The sequence below is a fragment of the Amblyomma americanum genome, chromosome 2, assembly GCF_052857255.1.
Source record: "Amblyomma americanum isolate KBUSLIRL-KWMA chromosome 2, ASM5285725v1, whole genome shotgun sequence".
In the NCBI taxonomy this organism is placed as follows: Eukaryota; Metazoa; Arthropoda; class Arachnida; order Ixodida; family Ixodidae; genus Amblyomma; species Amblyomma americanum.
The window spans coordinates 105,548,287-105,570,953 of NC_135498.1; the positions used below are offsets into that span (position 1 = coordinate 105,548,287).

General features: G+C 50.6%; 1 protein-coding gene across 1 annotated transcript in view; it reads right to left on the reverse strand.

Annotated features, from left to right (window-relative positions):
- Positions 1–226: 226 nt before the first annotated feature.
- The window catches only part of LOC144121720 (uncharacterized), a 65,960-nt gene continuing 43,519 nt past the window's right edge, over positions 227–22,667 (reverse strand). Inside the window, exons 5-6 of the mRNA XM_077655079.1 lie at positions 2,167–2,281; positions 227–1,711 (exon numbers count right to left, since the gene is read on the reverse strand). Coding sequence (XP_077511205.1) covers positions 2,261–2,281 — 21 coding nt within the window. The 3' untranslated portion in view covers positions 227–1,711; positions 2,167–2,260. The remainder of the gene's footprint in view (positions 1,712–2,166; positions 2,282–22,667) is intronic.

The window sequence follows — 22,667 nt, forward strand, 5'->3', positions numbered from 1 at the left end:
ACCGGAGCGACGCCGCTTGTTGGCCGCGGCCATAGTAGCTACCTGACGTGTGAAAGAATCTAACCACTAGACATCTTCGAAGTGGCATAAACAGGAGCGATGCGAATGAGGCGGGGGCGAGCACTGTTGGGACTCGGGTCCCATCCCATCAGTTGTGCGCATCAACCGTTGCGAGCCGGGTCCATGGTGGTGCCACGCAGGAGAAAAAGGAGCAGACAGGGAGGCTCGGGGAAAAACAATACAGATCTATTTACACTTAATTAAACCATGGAGCAAATTAAAAGATTATACAAGGTAAGAAGACACTATCACGGGAATACAACGCAGGATGCAGTGTGGCGCTTTTAAATAGCGTTTTCGCCACTGGTTCCCGCCCTTTTCCGCCAGAACGCGCTGCTCTTCTTCGTGGGCGTTTCCATGACGTCGAAAAGTATCTCAAAGCTGTTTGTGGGGAGTCTTCCTTTTTTTTTACTTGGTCTTCGCGAAGAACGCAAGCCGGTTCATGGGTCAGCCTCAGGATTCCAGTAATTGCAACACTCAGGCTGTCGAAGCAGGCCATGGGTTGCCATGGAAGCCACAGATGCAGGACGATCAGGTGACGACGGGCTCCCGAAGGGGAGTGAGGGGGACGTGTCTCCTCAACTCGGACAACCATTATGCGTGCGGCGTGCGCTGCTCGAAGACTCGTCTCTTGCGGGAAGGCGCTCTCGGGGATCTTTTGTCTTACTCCGCACCCGGGTGCTTGTGACGAGCAGCTTTCTTCGGTCCCCCGTGCCTTGCAAGACGTAGGCTAACTGGGTAATTGGTGTCTTCCGACGCTAAGCCAACCCGGTGAATGTAGAGTCACAACGGCATGAAAAAGCCGCCGGAAAGGGCTTTCCAACTTTCGCGCGTGATTGTGGATCCTATGCTGCGTGTAGCAGTGTATTATTTTGCTTAGGTGTTCATAGCAACACAATGCAGTGATTGAGTGAGTTGATGTGCTTTCCTCGGAAGGTGTTTTGGAGCCGCATTGCGATGTTTACAGATAGATGTGAAATCTGGCAGAAAACTTTCCTGGAAACGACTGAAGAGCATTTGCATCACAGGGGCACAACGCCATGAAAATCGCAGAAACAGTAATCGTAGCACTACGTCGAACATTTACCGTCATTTTTTTTACTAACACGGCATATGCTGAGTGGAAACGTCCGCTTCTGAATAGCGAATAACGCGATCATTGCGGCCAGTTCACTTCTTGCGAAAGAGCTCCCGACATTTCTCGGCCGTTCCTCAGTCGCATCAAAGCAAAGCCCTTCCGAGGCCATACCGTTTCTTCCCTCGGCATCCACAACAGGTGCTGGGAAAGGTTCTCTTAATTTCGTTTTATTTGACCACACTACTTAATGCATCCACAACGACACGCGTCCTTAAACCATATCGTTGCCGCCGAGAATGGCGTCATGCGGGGTACAGTCGAGATTTCCCTCTGCATCGGTGACGCACCCGTCAGGGCTTCCGAAGTCAAATCCTTCAAGGCTCTCGAATACAGCGGCACCGAATTCTTCCACTGAATCCGCAAAGCTGCGTCCTTCGGCCCTGTCCAGGTCGCCGCTGCCGAGTTCTTTCGGGGAAGAGACAATACTTTCTTCTGCATCAGCCATGGCACGTATTTCTGCTCTTCTGAGGCCGCCTTGGACATCTCCTTGAACATCAGGCTTCGCCTTGGTTCCTAGTGTCGACATATGAAAGGGAGAAATATTTCTGAGGCATAAATAAAAGATGCATCCTGAAAATTGCTAATTGTGCTTTGAGATGGAAGATGTTGCGTTGAATCTGGTATGTTCGGCAGTAAAGCAAGAACACTTCCATGAGCTAACGACTCATTTTCGGTTTACTAAACATATGTACGAGATTTAGCACCGCAATGGAAGAGACTTTCATCGTAGTAAACAGGGCTTAACAGTGAGCGAGGAGAACCATGTATAATTAATTACGAATATTGTTATAAACTGCATGGTTTCAATTGCGTTAATGTCCTCCAGATCCACTCGGTGGTTGACAGTTGTTGGTGCACACTTTGCGGAATTCTCATGTAAATTTAAAAGATGCCTGAGGGCAGCTGTTTAACGCGCGGAAGTCGAGAAAGCGCGGAATATGTCAGAGGTATTCAGGCTTTGCACATACCAGAGGTCCAAGCAGCACACAGGATGAAAGCGACAGCAGCGACCTTCCCGGTCATGTTTGATGCCTCGCAGCGAGGAGTTCGTCACGACGGCTTTCAGCGCAAGGGTAGCTGATCCTGATGAAGGAAGGCGAAGAGAAATGCGTCAGCTTGAGACAGTGTTGCACGCGATGTTGATCGGTGAAGTAAGTAATTAACTCTTTGCAGCAAAGTGCCGGAAATAACCATTAATGCGCTTTGACTTGGAGGTAAGCTGGAGGCCACAGATTTTTGAAGACTGCAGAGCGTTTAACTTGCCTCAGAGTTCTGCTGCCCAAGCAAAGCGTCATGTTGCGTCAGCATCGCGTCAGTGTTGTCTCTGCTAAACACTGAATTGAAAGAGGTTTCCAAAAAGCACGTGGTACTGCAACTTGCTTGTATCAGTTAGCAAAGACCAATGTAATGTGTTCTCTCGGAAGAAAATTCATGTAATATTTTTCCTTCTAGGCCGATGTTGCCTCCTGTTGGCCATAGCAGTGACATAAGGAGCATTACTGCAACGTCCAACATTTTCATGCTGCTCTGTAGCCACACTATACCATTTATTAAGGAAAAAGTATATGCTGGCTTCCCATGATACAAGAACGGGAAAAAAGGCGGTTAATTAGAAACGCTTGAACAACGCATATTTCTCCTATGTGACAGGTAGGCACTTGGATCACCGCGCGCTTGCAGGATTTCTGGGGCCATTTAATTCAAGGCTGGCTCCCTCATTTTTGTAAGCGCTTGCATGCTGTTGTGAACAGAATAACAGTTAATAACATAAGAGAAGAATGCCACGTCACACGGTGAAAATGCCAAATGTGGCTATGAACACACGAGGGGAGCATCAGGTTTGTGTCATAAAAACAATATGTTCTAGGCTTTATAATAAACCTGAAATTTGACGCGCTGCTAGAAATCAAAACTGCAATGTCTTCAATAGACGTGAAGAACTACAGCAGCTAATATTTTAGGACCTTAGGGAATGAACGGTGTTGAAAAACGTGCCATGTTCAAGAACTGGCACAATATATACAGAAAGAAGGAATAACACACGTTTGTCCTCGTCGCCAATCGGATCAGCTGAGAGTCAGTAGGATGGCATGTTTCCAGGCTGGCATGGGAGTCAGTGCCTCAGGGACTGTGAAATGCCTTAGTTGCGACGCAGACAAGTTTCATTCACCAGAAGTGTGTACTTTTCAGATGCAAAAGGCCGAGTCTGCTGGTTTCATGACAGCGATTCACTATCCTAATTATTAGAAACACAAACATCATCGGTAGCAGCTATATTTAAGAGCACGCGCAAAGGAGTGTGACTGAAAACGACTTACCTTCCACCTAAGAAGCGAAAGCCACGACGCTTGGCAAGCGCAGCAAATAAGGGTTCTTATATTGTGAACCAAAGTCAGAAACCAACCAGAATAACAGCTAAATGAGCAGCAAAGCAAAAAGATACCATATTTCGGATGACAGGAAGTCAGTATATCAAGCGCTTTCCCCGCAGCTTTCCATCCGCCTAAATGCGTCAGTGTTTTGTGGCCCTGGTAGGCCATTAAACCTATAAATGGAAGAATATACCGCCGTCAGCCCGCTTAGCACGAACGCTCGACAGCGTGGCTTAAACTCAGTTTGGCCTCATATAGCATGGCGCTTAACAGAAATACAGATTAGGAAAAGTAAAGCAAACGCCCGTTAAAGATCCTCAGGCGGTAGAAATTGTTCCGGAGCCCTCCACTACGACACCCCTTTCTTCTTTCACTCCTGCCTTTATCCCTTCCCTTACGGCGCCGTTGAAGTGTCCGCCGAAATGTGAGACAGATACTGCGCCATTTCCTTCCCCCAAAAACCACTTTCGAACCCGGCCGCAGCGGCTGCATTTTTATGGAGGAAAAACGCCAAGGCGCCCGTGTGCTGTGCGATGTCGGTGCACGTTGAAGATCCCCAGGTGGTCGAAATTATTCCGGAGCCCTCCACTACGGCACCTCTTCTTCCTTTCTTCTTTCACTCCCTCCTTTATCCCTTCTCTTACGGCGCGGTTCAGGTGTCCAACGATATATGAGACAGATACTGCGCATACATGTTTACACAGATGGATCAGTTCAATCGACCAGTTCTGCGGGGTCGGTGGTGATACCGGCCAGATCCATCTTCATGAAAGTGAAGACGACCTATCCAAAATCTTCAACTGGTGCGGAACTCGCAGCCTTACGGGCTGCGGTAGAGTTCATCAGTCAAGAACCTCCACATGATCCATCTTCATGAAAGTGAAGACGACCTATCCAACATCGTCAACTGGTGCGGAACTCGCAGCCTTACGGGCTGCGGTAGAGTTCATCAGTCAAGAACCTCCACATGACTGGACGGTTTTCACCGACTCTAAAGCAGCCCTTCAAGCCCTGCAAGCTACGCTACGCCGCGGGTCGCAGGAACAAGTTGTTGCTGAGATCCGTCTACTTTACCACGGCACCGTTTCCAAAGGTCATGACATCATTTTTCAATGGCTGCCAGGACACTGTGGTATTAACGGTAATCACCATGCCGATGCGGCTGCGCGTTCTGCTCACAACGACGGACTTCCAGTGAGGATCCCAATATCAAGACCTGACGCAGCGTGTGGGCTTCGCCCTTTGGCGCTGGAGCTCACACTTTTAGCGTGGAACACGGGAGCGTATTGTAGCCTCCGCCTCAAGGCACTTGACCCTGGACTGCGCCTTCGTCTTCCACGTAACTTAGCACGTCGCGACGCAACATTGTTATGCCATTTATGGATCGGTGTTGCTGCGGTTGTAAGGAGACCATCGCTCATCTTCTCTGTGAGTGCCCTGCATTTGCGAGTGCAAGGCATACACTGTGTTGTGCCCTCGACCGCCTCGATCTTCGCCCATTAACAGAGCAAAAGATCCTCGGTCCGTGGCCACAGCAGTCGACTGCCCTCAAGGCATACAAGGCACTCTTTGCCTACTTGAGAGCGACTGGATTGAGCGACAAATTGTGACAGCGTGTGTGTGTGTGTGTGTGTGTGTGTGTGTGTGTGTGTGTGTGTGTGTGTGTGTGTGTGTGTGCGTGCGTGCGTGCGTGCGTGCGTGCGTGCGTGCGTGCGTGCGTGCGTGCGTGTGTGTGTGTGTGTGTGTGTGTGTGTGTGTGTGTGTGTGTGTGTGTGTGTGTGTGTGTGTGTGTGTGTGTGTGTGTGTGTGTGTGTGTTATGCCTTTTTCCCCTTCTCTCTTCCTCCTTTTAGCCTCCTAATCCCTCTTCCCCAGTGCAGGGTAGCCAACCGGAACCCCTTTCTGGTTAACATCCCTGTCTTTCCCTCCTCCTCTTTATCTATCTATCTATATTGCGCCATTTCCTTTCCCCAAAACACCGATTATTATTATTATTAATAATAATTGGTTTTGGGGGAAAGAAAATGACGCAGTATCTGTCTCATATATCGTTGGACACCTGAACCGCGCCGTAAGGGAAGAGATAAAGGAGGGAGTGAAAGAAGAAAGGAAGAAAGAGGTGCCGCAGCAGAGGGCTCCGGAATAATTTCGACCACCTGGAGATCTTTGACGTGCACTGACATCGCACAGCACACGGGCGCCTTAGCATTTTTTCCTCCATAAAAACGCAGCCGCCGCGGTCGGGTTCGAACACGGGAACTCCGGATCAGTAGCCGAGCGCCTTAACCACTGAGCCACCGCGGCGGAGTCAAAAGCCAATTTTCGATTTTTTTTTGCTCACTCCATTCTGCCTGCTATCCTTTATTTCTGCTGCCCCAGCTCAGGTGCTTCAGTATCGATGGCAGATGCCCGGGCTAGCAAAAATCTTTTCCGTCCTATTTATTATTATTATTTTAATAAAAACCACTTAATACCACTGCATTTTTTTTTTGCTCTGGACACGCGCGGGTTTTTTGCCCCGAAATGCCAGAATGCATACGATCTCCCTAGCAGCGTGGACGAAGCGGAAAGCCGGATATTAATCTGCGACAACACTACAAAGCGCTCTACCAGAGAATGAAGCAAATCAAGAAGAAACCAAGAAATCTAACCGGCAGATTTATTTGTTATCCAGATTTACAAACACCACGAAGTCGCGTTTGCTCTGCTTTTCCTAATCTTCATTTCTTTCAAGCGGCAGTTTTGAGGCTCAATATGTAAGCCTCACAAGCTGTCGCACGCTATATCGGCTTGCCGAGATAAGCACACGGCAACGTATTTCTGCGCGCGCGTGAGACCGCAGCCACGAGCTAAACGCGGCGAAACGGGATCGTCAAGAGCGCATATTATCTCCGTCGCCCAGACACAGGCAAAAGACAAGCATAACCAAACTGCGCTCCAGCTACGGCTCCGATGACCAAAGCCTCGCGGCGCTGGCGTCAGTCTGTATAGCCACGCTGTCGAGCGTTCGTGTGCCGACGGCGGTACCCGGCGTTTGCCAATGCGGGATACCGCATGTTTTAGCTTCTATCTAGTGAGAGCTGAATAAAAGTGATACCTAGAATCGCAGCGTCGGTTTATTGCTTTCGGTCTAAAAAAAGTTCTCGCGACGGTTTAATGGCTCTAACCTCGCACTTCCACAAGTCAAAAGGTCAACGTCCGAGGTGAGCTCTTTGCTGATATTTGCATCCACACAGCTCAGGAGAGGCCCTCGCTAACAAATCTGAACGCCAAGAAGTGTGTCGGAAGTCTCGCGCTTTCGCAAGGACTACTTGGAGCCCTTGGCCGGCGGCGCAGCCAGTAGTAACGCTGGGCGCAGCGGCCTCGTCTGCTATCTTGTCTGCTGCGCATGCGCAGGAGGGGGAGGAGGATGGGCGGTGGGCACGGGAAATGAAAAATGGAAATTTTTTTTTAGAAAGGAAATGGCGCAGTATCTGTCTCTGAACCGCGCCATAAATGAAGGGATAAAGAAGGACTGAGAGAACAAAGGAAGAAAGAGTTGCCGTAGTAGAGAGTTCCGGAATAATTTCGACCACTTGGGGATCTTTACCGTTCACTGACGTCGGACAGCACAGGGGAGCCTTTGCGTTTCGCCTCCATCGAAAAGCGGCCGCTGTCACCACTTCGCGCACTTTTGCGTGCGCTCCCAGACACCCTTAGAGCGTGTGGGAATAGCGGTCTCGGTCGATGCCCTCGACTCAGCGTGGCAAGCTCAGCCGGAGACCAGCTACCAAGTGACAAGGCGGTTGGTCGTTTGGTGCCCAGCTTTCGCCGGTCGCAAGCCAGAGAATGGGTCAGAGCCAAAGGTTCACAAAACAAAACAAAGTTCATACAGCTGAGAGACGATACAGAGGAAGTTACAATCACTCGTACGAGCACATACAAAGTGATTCACAAATACAATGCAACTCATGCAAAGTCACAACAGAAAGAGATACAATTCAACAAAATCTTTGCACCTAAAGTGCACTAACGCAGGGAAAGACAAATAAATAAAACACAAATTGTTCACCGGGCCCTGCGACAGCCCGACGACTTGAGGAGCACGACGGGGCCGATCCGCAGACTGGCGCACATTGCCTCGCTGGTCCGTCCTTGGCTGGTCGAGTGGTGTTCTCCCGGGAGTCGAGCGGGCGCGCTTCTCGGAAGCTTGAACGGCGGCTCGGGCTAACCGACAGCGGTTGCAGCCCCTCACTTATAGGCGCAGACCGCGTCTGTTTGTTCTTCGCGCCAAGGCAGGCGCGCAAAAACTCCTTCTCCTTCTTGCGCCGGGCGCGCGACCCCATTGGTCGAGCGCGGAAACCACCTTCTAGAACAATCTAGGTCATTCGCGGCACGCTGAGTCAAGCTTCTTTCAAGTACACACGGCGACGCTCCCGGTCAAGCCGTGGCTCGAGCAAAAAGGCACTGTTGCATCTGGGTTGCAAGCCCCAAGGGTAGCGTTGGCCTGGCGGCCTGGGGCAAAGCTGGAAACATCCGAAGGTCCCGGCAAAGGATGAGTCGACTGGCAACAGAACAACTTGTTTATTCTGGCATCGCCAAAAGAGCAGCCGGTCAGGGCGACCACGTTACTCGAAGGAAGGAATCGAAGGCTCCCGTTGGCGTCCGGGGCAGCCCCCTTTATACCCACGGAGTCGAGGGCAAGAGGGAACGGCTTGGGAAGAGTCATCCGATACGGCGACGCTTGAACATGTTCAGGCGTGACGGGCGCGTCCGCCAGGCCGGCGCCGGTCAGACCTCCTCGCCTCCCAGTTGGAGAGCTCCTCTCCCCGGCTGCCGCGCTTTGACAAGCGTGGGCAAAACATGCACACACACACACACGCACGCACGACGACACGTGGCACTGAAACCTGCCTGGACGCGCTTGGCGGGAGGCGTTGCGGCAGCGATGAACGAAGCCGCGGCATCCGGTGCATCCGCGCCGGCTATACCGCGCGCTGTAGGCGAGACGTAACAGACCGCCCCGCCGGGAGAAGGAGATCCCGATGGTCAGGGGACTGCATCCGCTGTCCAGAGGGATGTCGCTCGATGATGCTCGTAAACGAATCCGGTCGTCCCTCGACGTTGCTTGAGCGCAGCGCACAGAGAAGGCCTCGTTCTCGGGTTCAGGATCACATAGGACACTGCAAAGTCACTTCGGGAGAGTTGCCATTTTTGTGCTCGTTTCCAGCAAGCGTTAGAACTACGCCGAAACGCAACCGCTCAGTCAGCAAGCACGAGACAACCCTCACTAAGCTCTGCCAGGCTCTTTCCCCTTTTATACTACTGCCTAGTTCCTTACAGTAGTCAAGCAGCACTCAGAACGCGTCCACAAATTGGAAAATTGCACTAGAAAGCACATAATCACTTTGAAACACTAAACAAAAGCAATATGTTAAAAATCCTGCCTCAGGAAGAAAACATCAGTAACCAACAACTTTGAGGCGGATTCCTACGTTAGGGGCTTCGACTTAAGCCATCGGCGTTACCGTTGAGACTCCCCTTTTTGTAACGCACCTCAAAGGAATATTGTTGCAAAGCGAGGCTCCAGCGCAGGAGGCGGCCATTTTTGGGAGAGATGTTCTGCAGCCATTGGAGAGGGCAGTGATCCGTCTCAATGATAAACCTCGAGCCGGCTAGGTAGCATGACAATTTCTGAACGGCCCACACGAGACACGCACACTCTTTCTCGGTGGCGCTGTACGCCTGCTCACGACAGGTCAGCTTACGACTAGCATACAGGACGGGGTGTTCCACTTCTCCATTGTCCCTTTGGCACAGTACAACGCCCATGCCTCGCTCACTAGCATCGCACTGAACAACGAACCCTTTGGTATAGTCTGGCGATCGTAGCACAGGCTGGCTTGTTAGGGCGCTCTTTAGGGCGCTAAAAGCTCTCTCCTTTGTCTCGCTCCAGACGACTGTTTGGGGCTCTGTTTTTCTTAGAGCATCCGTCAGGGGAGCCGCGATATCGGAGTACCTGGGGATGTACCTCTGATAGTAGCCGGCGACACCCAAGAACGACCGAATATCGGTCTTCGTGCGCGGTTGCGGGAAGTCTCGCACAGCGGCCACCTTTATTTCAGAGGGGCGGCGACGACCCTGTCCAATCACGTGACCGAGGTAGACAACCTCGGCCTGTGCTAATTGGCACTTGGGAGCCTTGACTGTCAAGCCCGCTTCGCGCAGGCGGGTTAGCACTGCCCGCAAGTGTGCCATATGCTCAGACCAGGAGGCGGAGAATATCGCTACGTCGTCTAAATACGGTAAAGCAAATTCTTCCTGTCCCCGCAACACTTTGTCCATGAGGCTTGAAAAGCAGTATGGCGCGTTCTTCAAACCAAAACTCAAAACTTTAGGACGGAATGTTCCCATTGGTGAAATGAACGCCGCATACCTACTAGCCTCTTCTGTAAGTGGAACCTGCCAATAACCCCTGACAAGATCTAGGGTGGAAATAAACTGAGCGCTACTAACTTTCTCAAGGCGCTCCTCGATGTTAGGGATCGGATAAATTTGATCCTTAGTAATGGAATTAAGCCTGCGGTAGTCGACGCAAGGACGAGGTTCCTTGCCCGGTACCTCAACTAAAATCAAAGGGGAGGTATAATCACTCTCACCCGCCTCAATAACACCGAGCTGTAGCATTTTCTTTACCTCAGCCTCCATAATATCGCGCTGGCGGGGTGACACCCGGTACGCCTTGGATCGTACTGGCTCTGGGGAGGTAAGTTCTATATCATGAGTAAGGACAGAAGTCCTACCAGGCCTCTCAGAGAACTGACCTTGAAACTCTTGTAAGAGTTGGTGTAGTTCGGTTCTCTGCTCAGCTGACAGCGGTGCTTTAATGATTAAGTCACTAATGACCTGATCAGTGTCTTCCCTGTTCGTCACTGAGCCTAGTCCCGGAAGCTCGACCGGAAGCTCTTCTAACTTTCCCGTGTCGCGCATTTCATCTCCAGTACCTGGTGCCTTCAATGCTACAGGCTCAATTTTATCCAGTTCTGACGTGCTCGGAATATCAGCTTGCTGCGCCTCCGACCCTTTTTCATTGTTCGACAACGTCGGCCCCGCAACCACCGCCTTTGCAGCGAGCTCCCGAACTCTCGGTCTGGTTAAGGCCTGAACGCTAGCCTCACCAAACAAAAGCCCCTTCTCGCGCAGGAGGTGATCGGACCTGTTCGAAAAAAGGTACGGGTACTGGGGGGGCAGCCTAGATGACACTACGGCCTCCGTCTCAAGTGCTCCGAAAGGTCCTTCAATAAGCACTTTTGCTACGGGCAGACACACGCTGTGAGCTTCCACGGCTTGCTTGATCCATGCGCACTCGCCCGTGAACATATCGGGTTCTACGTAAGAGGGGTGAACTACATCCATTGTAGCTGCGGAATCACGAAGCACTCGGCACTCTTTCCCGTTCACGAGGAAGTCTCGCATGTAAGGCTCGAGAAGCTTCATGTTCTCGTCAGTGCTACATAATGACAAACACACGACTTCTCTTTTTGTTTCTGGACACTGCGCCGAAAAGTGACCCGGCTTCTGGCACGTATAACACACGCGCGCTTGCCTCCTCTCGAACCGCTTTCTGCGTTCGGCTTCGGCTGCCGCCGTCTCCTTACGTTCGGTCGGACTGCTTTCACTCGCATCCGCACTACGCGTGTCCCCCCATGCTCTCATGGGTGTGAACTTCGGCCTCTCAGACTTGGAGCCAAATTCACCCTTTTGACCGTCCTTAGCTCCGCGAGCCCGACGCGTCACAAACTCCTCGGCTAGCTCGGCGGCTTTAGCCACTGTACTAACGTCTGGCCTATCCAAGACCCAGTACCGCACGTTCTCAGGTAACCGACTATAAAACTGTTCCAGCCCGAAACACTGCAGAACTTTCTCGTGGTCACCAAACGCTTTCTCTTCTTTGAGCCACTCCTGCATGTTTGACATAAGCCTGTAGGCAAACTCTGTATATGACTCATTTCTGCCTTTTTCATTTTCCCGAAACTTCCGACGGAACGCCTCCGCTGACAGCCTGTACTTTTTTAGCAGACTTGATTTCACTTGGTCGAAATCCTCTGCCTCCTCTCTCTTCAAGCGAGCGACTACGTCGGCCGCCTCGGCGGGTAACAAAGTGAGCAAGCGCTGTGGCCACGTTTCCCGAGAGAACCCCTGCTTCTCGCACGTTCGCTCAAAGTTAACCAGGAACAAACCAATGTCCTCTCCAAGCTTAAACGGCCGCATCAGGTCAGTCATTTTGAACGATACCCGTTCTCCTGCACCGTGTGCCTGACTTCCATTACGAGCGCGTTCCATCTCTACCTCGAGACGCTTCATTTCCAAAGCGTGTTGACGGTCGCGCTCTTCTTTCTCTTTCTCTTTTTGTTCTTTACGTTCTCGCTCCTCTTTCTCTTTTTGTTCTTTACGTTCGCGCTCCTCTTTCTCTTTTTGTTCTTTACGTTCGCGCTCGTCTTTCTCTTTTTGTTCTTTACGTTCGCGCTCCTCTTTCTCTTTTTGTTCCCTCTCCGCAATGGTCTCAAGGCATTCCGACAGGCTCGTCATCCTCAGCCTCCAACTCAAGAATCGCCCTTAGCAGTTCTGGTTTTCTGAGTTTGTCTGAGACATCAAGACCCAACTCTCTTGCAAGCTCCAGCAATTTCGGTTTGCGCAACGACTTCAAATCCATGGCTGCTCCGAATGCTGCTTTCTCTACTGCCTACTATTGTCTTGCCGCAAACTAACCCGGCAGCAACGACAACCACAATTACCAGCTCTGTTTCTGACACTAACAAAAGCCTGGCAAAACTCAGAAGAAGAAAGTCCCGCACTCACCAAACCTCGCAGCCACGAATTCAGCGCAGTCGTTCCGCTGCAGGCAACCAGTCATCACACAGGGCTCGTTGCACTGCTCCCGGATGGTCGTTGTGCTGCTCAGCATACAGTTGAACGCATATCTTCGCTGCTGGCCTCCGTTGTCGGGATCCCACCGCTGGCAACCAGTTGTTGCATCTGGGTTGCAAGCCCCAAGGGTAGCGTTGGCCTGGCGGCCTGGGGCAAAGCTGGAAACATCCGAAGGTCCCGGCAAAGGATGAGTCGACTGGCAACAGAACAACTTGTTTATTCTGGCATCGCCAAAAGAGCAGCCGGTCAGGGCGACCACGTTACTCGAAGGAAGGAATCGAAGGCTCCCGTTGGCGTCCGGGGCAGCCCCCTTTATACCCACGGAGTCGAGGGCAAGAGGGAACGGCTTGGGAAGAGTCATCCGATACGGCGACGCTTGAACATGTTCAGGCGTGACGGGCGCGTCCGCCAGGCCGGCGCCGGTCAGACCTCCTCGCCTCCCAGTTGGAGAGCTCCTCTCCCCGGCTGCCGCGCTTTGACAAGCGTGGGCAAAACATGCACACACACACACACGCACGCACGACGACACGTGGCACTGAAACCTGCCTGGACGCGCTTGGCGGGAGGCGTTGCGGCAGCGATGAACGAAGCCGCGGCATCCGGTGCATCCGCGCCGGCTATACCGCGCGCTGTAGGCGAGACGTAACAGCACCTTCGTCCCGTGGACGAAGATGCCTTTGCACTGTAGAAGACCGGGTACCATTGACCACATATTTCTTGACTGGTCAGACGCGGTTTTTCTGTGGGACATATTACAACGCACCATAAAAAAGGACTTGCGAATCACGCCGTATGGTATCCGCTTTCTCCCTACCGCAAATGAAGGAGGGGTGCCATATGATATGATTATGGCCCTATGCCTCCACAGCATATGGCGCACTAGGATGGCTGTGCATCATGCCGATCTGAACCCGGGGCCTGCTAGAGGGTACTTCATTGAAAGTGTTGCTTTCATACGCGAAGTGTGTAAGGCAAGCAGTGAGCAGCCAGACTGGCTGCCGGTATTAGACGCTCTCGTCAATTTGAAGCGCTCTTAAACAAAGGCGCATGCCAAAGAGAGGCAAGCGCCTTTTCAACTGTATCATTTGTGTATGAGTAAACATGTATTGTTGTTGGCCGCAAAACAGGCAAAAAAGAAAAAAAAGTGTCATCGGCGCCGGAGCGAAGCGGGGAGGGTATCCATTGGCGCACGCAAGGTTACCCCCTTTCCGTCGACACAAGCAAAAACTTCTCCAACATTCGAGAAAAATCGACGCCGCGCGTGTCTATGTTTACTTTGGCGCCCCGCCGGCGAGCTGAGTGAAAAGCACCGTGCGCTCCGGGGGTTATTCCCCCGCTGTTTTTTTTTTGTTTTACTTTAACGCGCGCGGGCGCGGTTGCTTAGGCGGAGCGCCGTTTTTTTTTCTTTCGAAAAAGCGCCGAATTTTGTGACAGCCGCCGCGGTCAGGTTCGAACCCGTGTACTCCGACCGGATCAGTAGCCGAGTGCCTAACCACTGAGCCCTCGCGGCGGGTGAAAACTTCCCTCGCTGCCTTTCGGCGTCGGATCGGCGCGATGATCTTTCTTCTCCACTGCCGCCGCCGGTGTATGGCGTCGTTCCGACGCGGGCAGCGGTAGGATTACTGTACTACCTGCGCTCAATGCCGTCGATTGCATATCGCCAAGACGACAAGCAGACGCTTTAAACTTAAGCACACCTCTTCGCTTCCCAATTAAAGATGAAACCATATACCTAAACCAACGAAACGAAATGAAATGGCGTATACCTTTTTCGCGCATCTGAGGGTGCATTGAGGTCACCCTCACACACGTTTCGTAAAGCTCCGTGTACATACATCGCTGCACTCTCATCTGCCGATCGGTCCAACGCCACTAGGGCTTTCTTGAAGCAGCAGTCTTCGCTTGCGCACGAATAGCGATGGTGCTCTTGTTGACGAAAAACCGCACCTCAATATTTGTATTTGTTGCGTTTTCTCGCGGACTTGGATTTCGAAAGAACACAATTTAATAAGCAACAGATATGCAAGTTTGTGGCTCAGAGCGGACCAGAGCATGACAGCGGGGTCTGGAAAAGATGTTCGTTCCTCCGTTGGTCTTCTTGCTACCAAAGGCCTAACATTTAGTTCTTGAACTCTGCCCATGGCTGCCTCCCTCCAGCTTCGTTAACGGGGCTACCAGTCGTCGCTGCTCCCGAAAAGAGAGAAAAAAGAATAACTTAGAGTGTACCATCCTTTGTTCCGGCGGGCTCCGGCAGCGCGACCCCAGCATCTTCAGCGGTGCTGACGACCACGATGGAGCCGCCGCGGTGGCTGAGTGGTTATGGCGCCCGGCTGCTGGCCCGAAAGAAGCGGGTTCGATCCCGGTCGGGGCGGTCGAATTTCGATGGAGGAGAAATTCTAGAGGCCCGTGTACTGTGCGATTTCAGTGCACGTTAAAGAACCCCAGGTGGCCGAAATTCCGGGAGCCCTTCACTACGGCGTCTCTCATAGCCTGAGTCGCTTTGGGACGTTAAACCCCAATAGAACCAGAACCGACCAGGATGGGGACAACTGGTTTTAGCCATACGAGAGCGTCAGCGCCCAAAACAAGTGGGACGATGCCACCAAGTTTTGCAACGCCTATTATTCCTGACCGACGTTGCTAATTTGTGATTCCATAATCATGAGGCCTACCTACCTACCTGGTCCTCCTTCAAGATAAGCTTCTCGGCGGTCTTCTGCCGCACCGCGGTGCGGAGACTGCGCGCCGAACAACGTCTTCGCGCTCGCGGGTAGTGCCCCGACGAAACATTTACGAATTATATTGCCTCGTCTGAAACAATCGCCACTAGGCGGCTGTTCGGCGTGAAGCTCGTGCGCCACGCTGGTGGCTTTGGTTAAGAAACTGATGTACCGCTCCTGCCGCTTCTAGGTGCTTCTCGGTGCCTCTCGGTGTTGGCGTTCCTCTGCCGTCTAGGCCTCGAGTTCTCAAACTTAACTGCTAGCGACAACCTAGAAGATGCTTTCGACCTGCTTTCGATTAACCCATCGATACCTGAGGCCGAGAAAATGAAACAACAACCAGTAGGGCACATCCGCCGATACAATTTAGATGCTGCTCACTGTTACAACCCTACTGCCGGCACTACGTTTGACCATCCGATGGCCCAACAAAAAGAAAGGATACTTCCTTTCTTCTTTCACTCCCTCCTTTGTCCCTTTCCTTACGACGCGCTTCAGGTGTCCGCCGATATACCAGACAGATACTGCGCCATTTCCTGTCCCCCAAAAACTAATCTTCATCTTCTTGGTTGTGAAAGTCCCTGCGGAGATTTTCCCACGCTTGGCTCGGGGGCGGGGGTGAGTGGGGGGGTGGCCTTCTCTTTGACTGGCTCCCAGCAAGAAGGACGCCTGGGACACCGACCGCCGATGGACAGACGACACGGGAATAGCGGAACGGTGTCTTCAAGTAAATAACCGTGTCCGACAGGAGCCGGCCCCCTCGGGGGAGAGCATGCTGCAGCTGTTGCCCGCGGTGCCGCACGGATCACCTATGTGCCGCTTGCAATACTCTTGCACCACAGTGCGAAATAGCAGCGGACTTGGGATCCCTCCTCGCCAGTTCCCACCGGTGGACTCTGCAACGAGCGCCTCCGCCTACTACGTGCTGTGCAACTTTTCTCATCTTGAAAATATGTTCCACGTAGTGTATTGGCCCCGCCTGGTGAAGGGGCGGACCTTATTTATTTTATTTATTTATTTATTTATTTATTTATTTATTTATTTATTTAAATACCCTAAAGGCCCAAGTGGGCATTACATAGGGGGGAGGGCATGAAAACAACACAATACAGATTATTGGCACACAGTACTTAACAAATACAAAAAATAACTATATATACAAATTGCAAGTACACATCACTGCAGTCGCTGAAAGATACATAGGTTGAGCGTATGAGACTTAATGCTTCAACAATACTGAAAATATCACGGTGAATTTTCTAGGCCAAGGTGCGATGAAAGTTTTATTTGAAAATGTGATAACTCAGTTTCAGAAACTATGTCAGCCGGTAACGAGTTCCACTCTGCCATAGATAACAGTAAGGGTGATGTTTGTTATTTCAGTGTTCGTGCGAAGATGGGTTGCACTTTGTGGGAATGATCAGACCGGGATGAAACATGATGGGCAGGGGCGATGCGATCAGCTGTGAACGGGGAGCCATCGTAGTACAAGGAATGAAAAAACGATAAACGAGAGAACTTGCGTCGAGTGATAAGGTCGGGAATACTGATAGTTTGCTTCAATAATGACACGCTTTCATACGGTGAGTATGAAGAAAGGATGAACCTCACAGCTTTATTTTGCACAGACTCAAGACGGTTAATTAATGAAACACTACTTGGACTCCATATTAAAGATGCATATTCTAAGGCTGACCTTATGAGTGTAGTATACGCGCGAAGCTTTGTCTCGGGGTTGGCAAGATATAGACGACGTTTGATGAGTCCCAGTTTCTTAAATGCTTTGTTTGTGATGTGATTTATGTGGGTGTTCCAGCTTAAATCTGCACTGAGATAAACACCTAAGTACTTAAAACAATCCGTTCTTTCCACTGTATTCTCATTAATTGTGTAGACATTAAAAGGTATATTAGTGCGCGTGGAAAAGGTCATCAACATTGTTTTTTTGATATTAATTTCCATCTGCCATAGCTGGCACCATTCATTTAGGCGCACTAAGTCGGTCTGTAGAATAACTGCATCAAGGGGGGTGACTATCCTTCTATAGACTACGCAGTCGTCAGCGAACAGTCGCACGTTAGATGATATGTTAGATGCTATGTCATTAATGTAAGTTAAAAATAGTAATGGCCCTAAAACGGATCCCTGTGGGACTCCCGATATGACTCGTGAACTGCTCGATGAATACTCTTTAATTTTGACGCTTTGGGAGCGATTACTTAGGAATTCTCCGATCCAACGGGTGATATCGCGGTGCAGTTGTAGGTTGTTAATTTTCTTCATTAGTCTTATGTGGGGAACGCGATCGAAAGCTTTTGAAAAATCTATAAATATGGCATCAGTATATATTAATTCGTGTACCGATTCATGAAGATCTGTTAAGAGCTCAAATAGCTGTGTTTGGCAGGACTTTTTTTGCCTAAAGCCATGCTGGTTAGCAATAAGCAAGTTATTGGCGTTTAGGTGGGCCAATATGTTTGAGTAGAGGATATGTTCAAGCAACTTGCAACAAATCGATGTTAGAGATATGGGGCGATAATTTTCCGGTGACGTGCTATCACCGGATTTAAAAACTGGGCTGACGTTTGCGGTTTTCCAGTCATCGGGAATGCATCCTGTATCTAAAGACTGCTGAAATATTAAAGTTAGTAAGGCAGCCGACACGTGCTCGGTAAGTTTAAGAAGTTTGGTATTGATACCGTCTGGACCAGGGCTACAATTAAGTGGAAGTCGCTCAATAGCTCGGGCAACACCAGCTGCGCTAATGATGATTGGTTCTGATGGATGAAGCACTAACGGTTGTTGAGGTTCACGATAATTAAAAGGCACTGATTCGGTTGCAAAGGTGTCTGTAAAATGCTTGTTGAATAGGTCAGGCATTGCCTCTGGAGGTGCCACACGTCCGTCCGCATCTTTCAATACTGGTATCTCATGGCTGCCCTTAGGGTTTATCACTTGCCAGAATTTTGCAGGGTTGGTTCTTAACAAGTCGGGTAAAGTGTGGTTAAAAAATTTGTTTTTAGCCTTCTTTATGGCGACTTTGGTCGTAGTAGATACGTCTTTGTACTGTTGCCAGGCGCTGTCAGAGTTGACTTCCTTAGCTCTACGGTACACTTTTTTCTTTTTGTTTAGACACTTCTTAACATCTTTTGTGAACCAGGGGGAGTCAGTTCTTGTTTTGATGTGTAATTTTGGGATGCAGGCATGCTCGATTTCCTTCAACTTATCGCGAAATAACAACCAATTTTCGTTTGCCGTGCGAGTTACAAAGGTGGTTTGAAAAATATGCGCAAAGTCTCTTAGCATGCGGTTTATTTTTTCATGATCGCATTTCGGGTAGTTTAGGATGCATTTGGTCGTAATATGCTTGGCAGGAACGTATATGGGTACTAAACTGTGGACGAATCTGTGATCGCTTATCTCTTCGAGTATGTAGGTGCGGGAATGAGTAGGAAGGTTTGTAAATAACAGATCTAGAACGTGATCACCTCGGGTGGGCTCCTGTACCAGCTGAGTTAAATGAAACGCTGTCATTGTATCAAGCAGGCGGGAACATTCATGGCGATTCGATCCGGAAGTGACCGATGACGTTTTCCAGTTAATAGCGGAATAATTGAAGTCGCCTCCTAACAGTACAATGCTTTGGGGGTATGTAGCAAAAATGTATTCTAGTGCATCCTGCAGGTGATCGACAAAATCGGAAAGACTGTTTGGAGGCCGGTAGCATGCACCTATGATATATGTGACACCTTTGAGCCGAACCATGACCCATAGCAGCTCAAGACACGTTTCAAAGGCGACGGGACATGGCTGATAATCGCTCCGTATGGCGATCATTACGCCTCCTCCCCTACCCTCCTTCCTGTCTTTTCGAAAAACAGTTAGGTCCACAGGAAGTGATAGTTCGCTGTTGGTAACGTCGGGCGTTAGCCATGTCTCGGTGCCAAGAATGATGTCTGGAGAGCACGTAAAAATTATGCCTTTCACGGTGTCAAGTTTGGGAACAATACTGCGGAAGTTTGCAAGAAGAACAGAAATTTCTCGAAGCTTGCCGGATGACCACTTGCTTTGAGTTTCCGGTCATTTAGGACTGCGCGCTTCTTGTTCGAGTACCTTCACAACTTGTTCCAAAGCAGGGTCATATTTGTAGGTTGCACCACGCAACTGCAGCTTATTAAACCGAATAGTAAATCGCTCATTTTCCTTCCGAATACTTTTTGCATAATCCCTCAGTTTTTTTCGTTGTAGTTGGATTTTGGGTGAAAAGTCTTCTTCCAACCACATTTTGGGCACGACATCTTTTAGGTTGAATGCATTCCGTAGTACTTCTTCCTTTACCTTGAAATTTAGGAACTTGATGATGATTGGACGCTTGTAACCATCGCGACGCCGGCCGATGCGGTGGGCTCGTTCAATGTCGTTTGCGTCCAGTTTAACTTTTAGGTGGGTGGAAATGAATTCCAGTATTTTGCTTTCGGTATTTTCATACTCTTCGCCTTCTGTTTCAGGCATGCCCTTTACCAACAGGTTGTTTCGCCTCATTCTATTGTTAAGATCGTCAACTACATTTCCAAGATCATTGCTTGTGCTTGCAACTACAGATTTGACTTCAGTAATCGCCCCATGAACAGAACAGACATTTTCCTTAATGCCGGACACGCCACCCATATTCTGCTCAATGACATCAATCCGTGATTTAATGTCAACAACATCGCGCTTGATTTCTTCCAACGTGGCTGTCGTAGCCTTGAAATTTTGGTCCTTTTCAGCAATGAAGTCTTTCAGCAAGTTAAGAACGTCCTCTACCTTTCCAGGTCCAGGATTGGCCTCAATGTCTCCAGCAGAAAGGAGGAGCAGCGCTAAGCATACAGATGCTAGTACATAAGAAGGTCGTGGTAAAAGAGCTTGAAGTAGCGCGGAAACGGTATTTCTTTGGACGGTTAATAAACTGCAACGATGTGAAGATGGTAGAAAGGTGCCAATGCGAGCGCGGTACGTGTTCACATCAGTGCCCATTTTGCAAGGTGCGTTTACAAGTTGCAAACATCCAACAGACCAGAACGGGATCAGCGGCCACAATGTACTAACAAATATAGCTACAAAGAAAAAGACAGAACCCTACCTACAACAAAGCAGGAGCAACTTAACACGTGTCACCAGTGGCCGCAGATCCCAAGGGTCCGGGGGCTGTCCGTTCCTTTTATGTATCCAGGTGGCGCGGTCAGCAGTGATGACGTCACGGAGACGACGGCAGCGCCGCTGTCACCACCAAGGGCTAGTTTGCAGGTCGATAAGGCGCAGATTGCTGAACTGATGTGCTGCTGACTGGCAGCGGCAAAGGCGATGACGTACTCGGCAGGAGCTGGATACCTACAACAAAGCAGGAGCAACTTAACACGTGTCACCAGTGGCCGCAGATCCCAAGGGTCCGGGGGCTGTCCGTTCCTTTTATGTATCCAGGTGGCGCGGTCAGCAGTGATGACGTCACGGAGACGACGGCAGCGCCGCTGTCACCACCAAGGGCTAGTTTGCAGGTCGATAAGGCGCAGATTGCTGAACTGATGTGCTGCTGACTGGCAGCGGCAAAGGCGATGACGTACTCGGCAGGAGCTGGATACCTACAACAAAGCAGGAGCAACTTAACACGGGGATTTAAGAAGCGTGCCGAGTGAGAACTGTTACGTTTGGAGACGCCAACATGCCAAGAATATTAAAGCCACTGGGAATCATCAATCTACCGAGGCTTCAAAGGGCCGTCGATGTGGTTGCAGCGCTACGAGTGCAGATGGTGGCGTCTACAAGGGTCCTTCCCCCCCCCCCCCCCCTGCTGTTTGAGAAAGGCTTTGGTGAACTCGTCTTTTGTTCTCAACGCCGGACCCTCCCAGGACATTTTTACATTTTTCTCCCGGAGGGGACGGCGGGGGAGCCGGCGAGCGGCGGAACTGCAAATCAGCCGTGACAAATGCGGCCGGGTTTGGCTAAGCCAACGTCTCCGGAATCTTCATGCTTCGAAAACAACTTCGACTTAGACTGTGCTTTCCCACGCTCTACGTGAAGGCTTCTGCGAACTGCGGTGGGATCCATTCGCCCCCACGCTACCGCTGTGAAGTGCAGGTGACTGACCTTCGACGCTCTCAGTGGGACCCCCTTCGGGCTATTCATCACTGAAGCCTGGACAGCGCGGACCCCAATCTGCCAGAAGTGGCAAGAGTGTGTGGCTGGGGGCGGACCCGGAAGACTGGACACGTGATCTACATCACAGTGATTCGACGCATTTTTAATGAACTAGATTCCCCAACTAGGGACCTGGGGACAGCGGACCCTATTTAAGCAGCGATCTGGCGTGTGTTCGCCAGCTCCCGATTCACTCTTTCAATCTTTGTATAAATGTAAATAAACCCTTCAGTCTCTTCTTCACCTCGAAGACCCTCTCATCTCTTCGTCAACCCCACTACAGCAGTCTCCCGATCCGGAACCCGGGGACACCGACCTTGGCGAGAGACGGCACAGGCGAACCAGGGGCCCGCATCTAACAACTGGTTGGCAGCGGTTGGATCGACCATGCGGCGTGGTGTTGCTTCCGTGGGTGAGTGCTTGAACTTTGCTTGAGATTCGCCAGGCTTCAATTGTTTGGGTTAATACATTGAACTGCTGGGAATCGAGGGAAGTTGATCAGTGAGTCTGATTGCGTGTAGCTCACGTCAACAGTTGTTCAGCAAAGTAAAGGCTCGGAGCAGTAAACATGGATCTAATGAAGTTGCCAAGGACAGATTTGCTGTCACTGTGCGAAGAGTTGGGTGTAGACGTAGGGGTTACGATCAAAAACTCGGACATTTGCAAATTGCTCTTGGAAACCGAAGAGGAAAGAATAATTATCGATACGTGGGAACTCCTCAATGATGAGCGAAAGAGAAAGGAAGATGAGCGAAAGCAAGAGGAAAATGACCGAAAGAAAGAGGAAAATGAGCGCCAACGGCTAGCGGCCGAGCGAGAGGAACGGGAGCTCAGAAGGTCACAGCTCGCGTATGAGATAAAGAAACTGGAAGAGGAGATCTCGAGAGGCAAGACTCCAGAGAGAGCGAGTCAGGCCGGATCGTTCCAGTTGGACTGACGTGACGACGTAAAACAGTATTGTGAAACAGCGCATAACCTGCATGAAGATTGTGGAGCTGTAAGTGCGTCGAAACGCAGTATCGAAAGCTACGCTGAGACAGATGACGGAAGCTCAATTGCAGACGAGCAGGGCGTTTCAGGGGTAAGCGCTCAGACCGATAAGCGGTCGGTGGAGGACTGCCTTCAGGAAAGAGAAATGCCCAACTCGGGGGCAGCGGAAGGTCCGTTTGTCAGCAGTGTGGAGCTGACACTGACCTGCGAAGGCAAAGCGGCCAGTTTGCAATTAGATAATGGTCTCCGAGCAGAAAAACTAGATGAATCTGGTTGTGATCAGGGGACGCAAACGGAAGGGTCTAGGC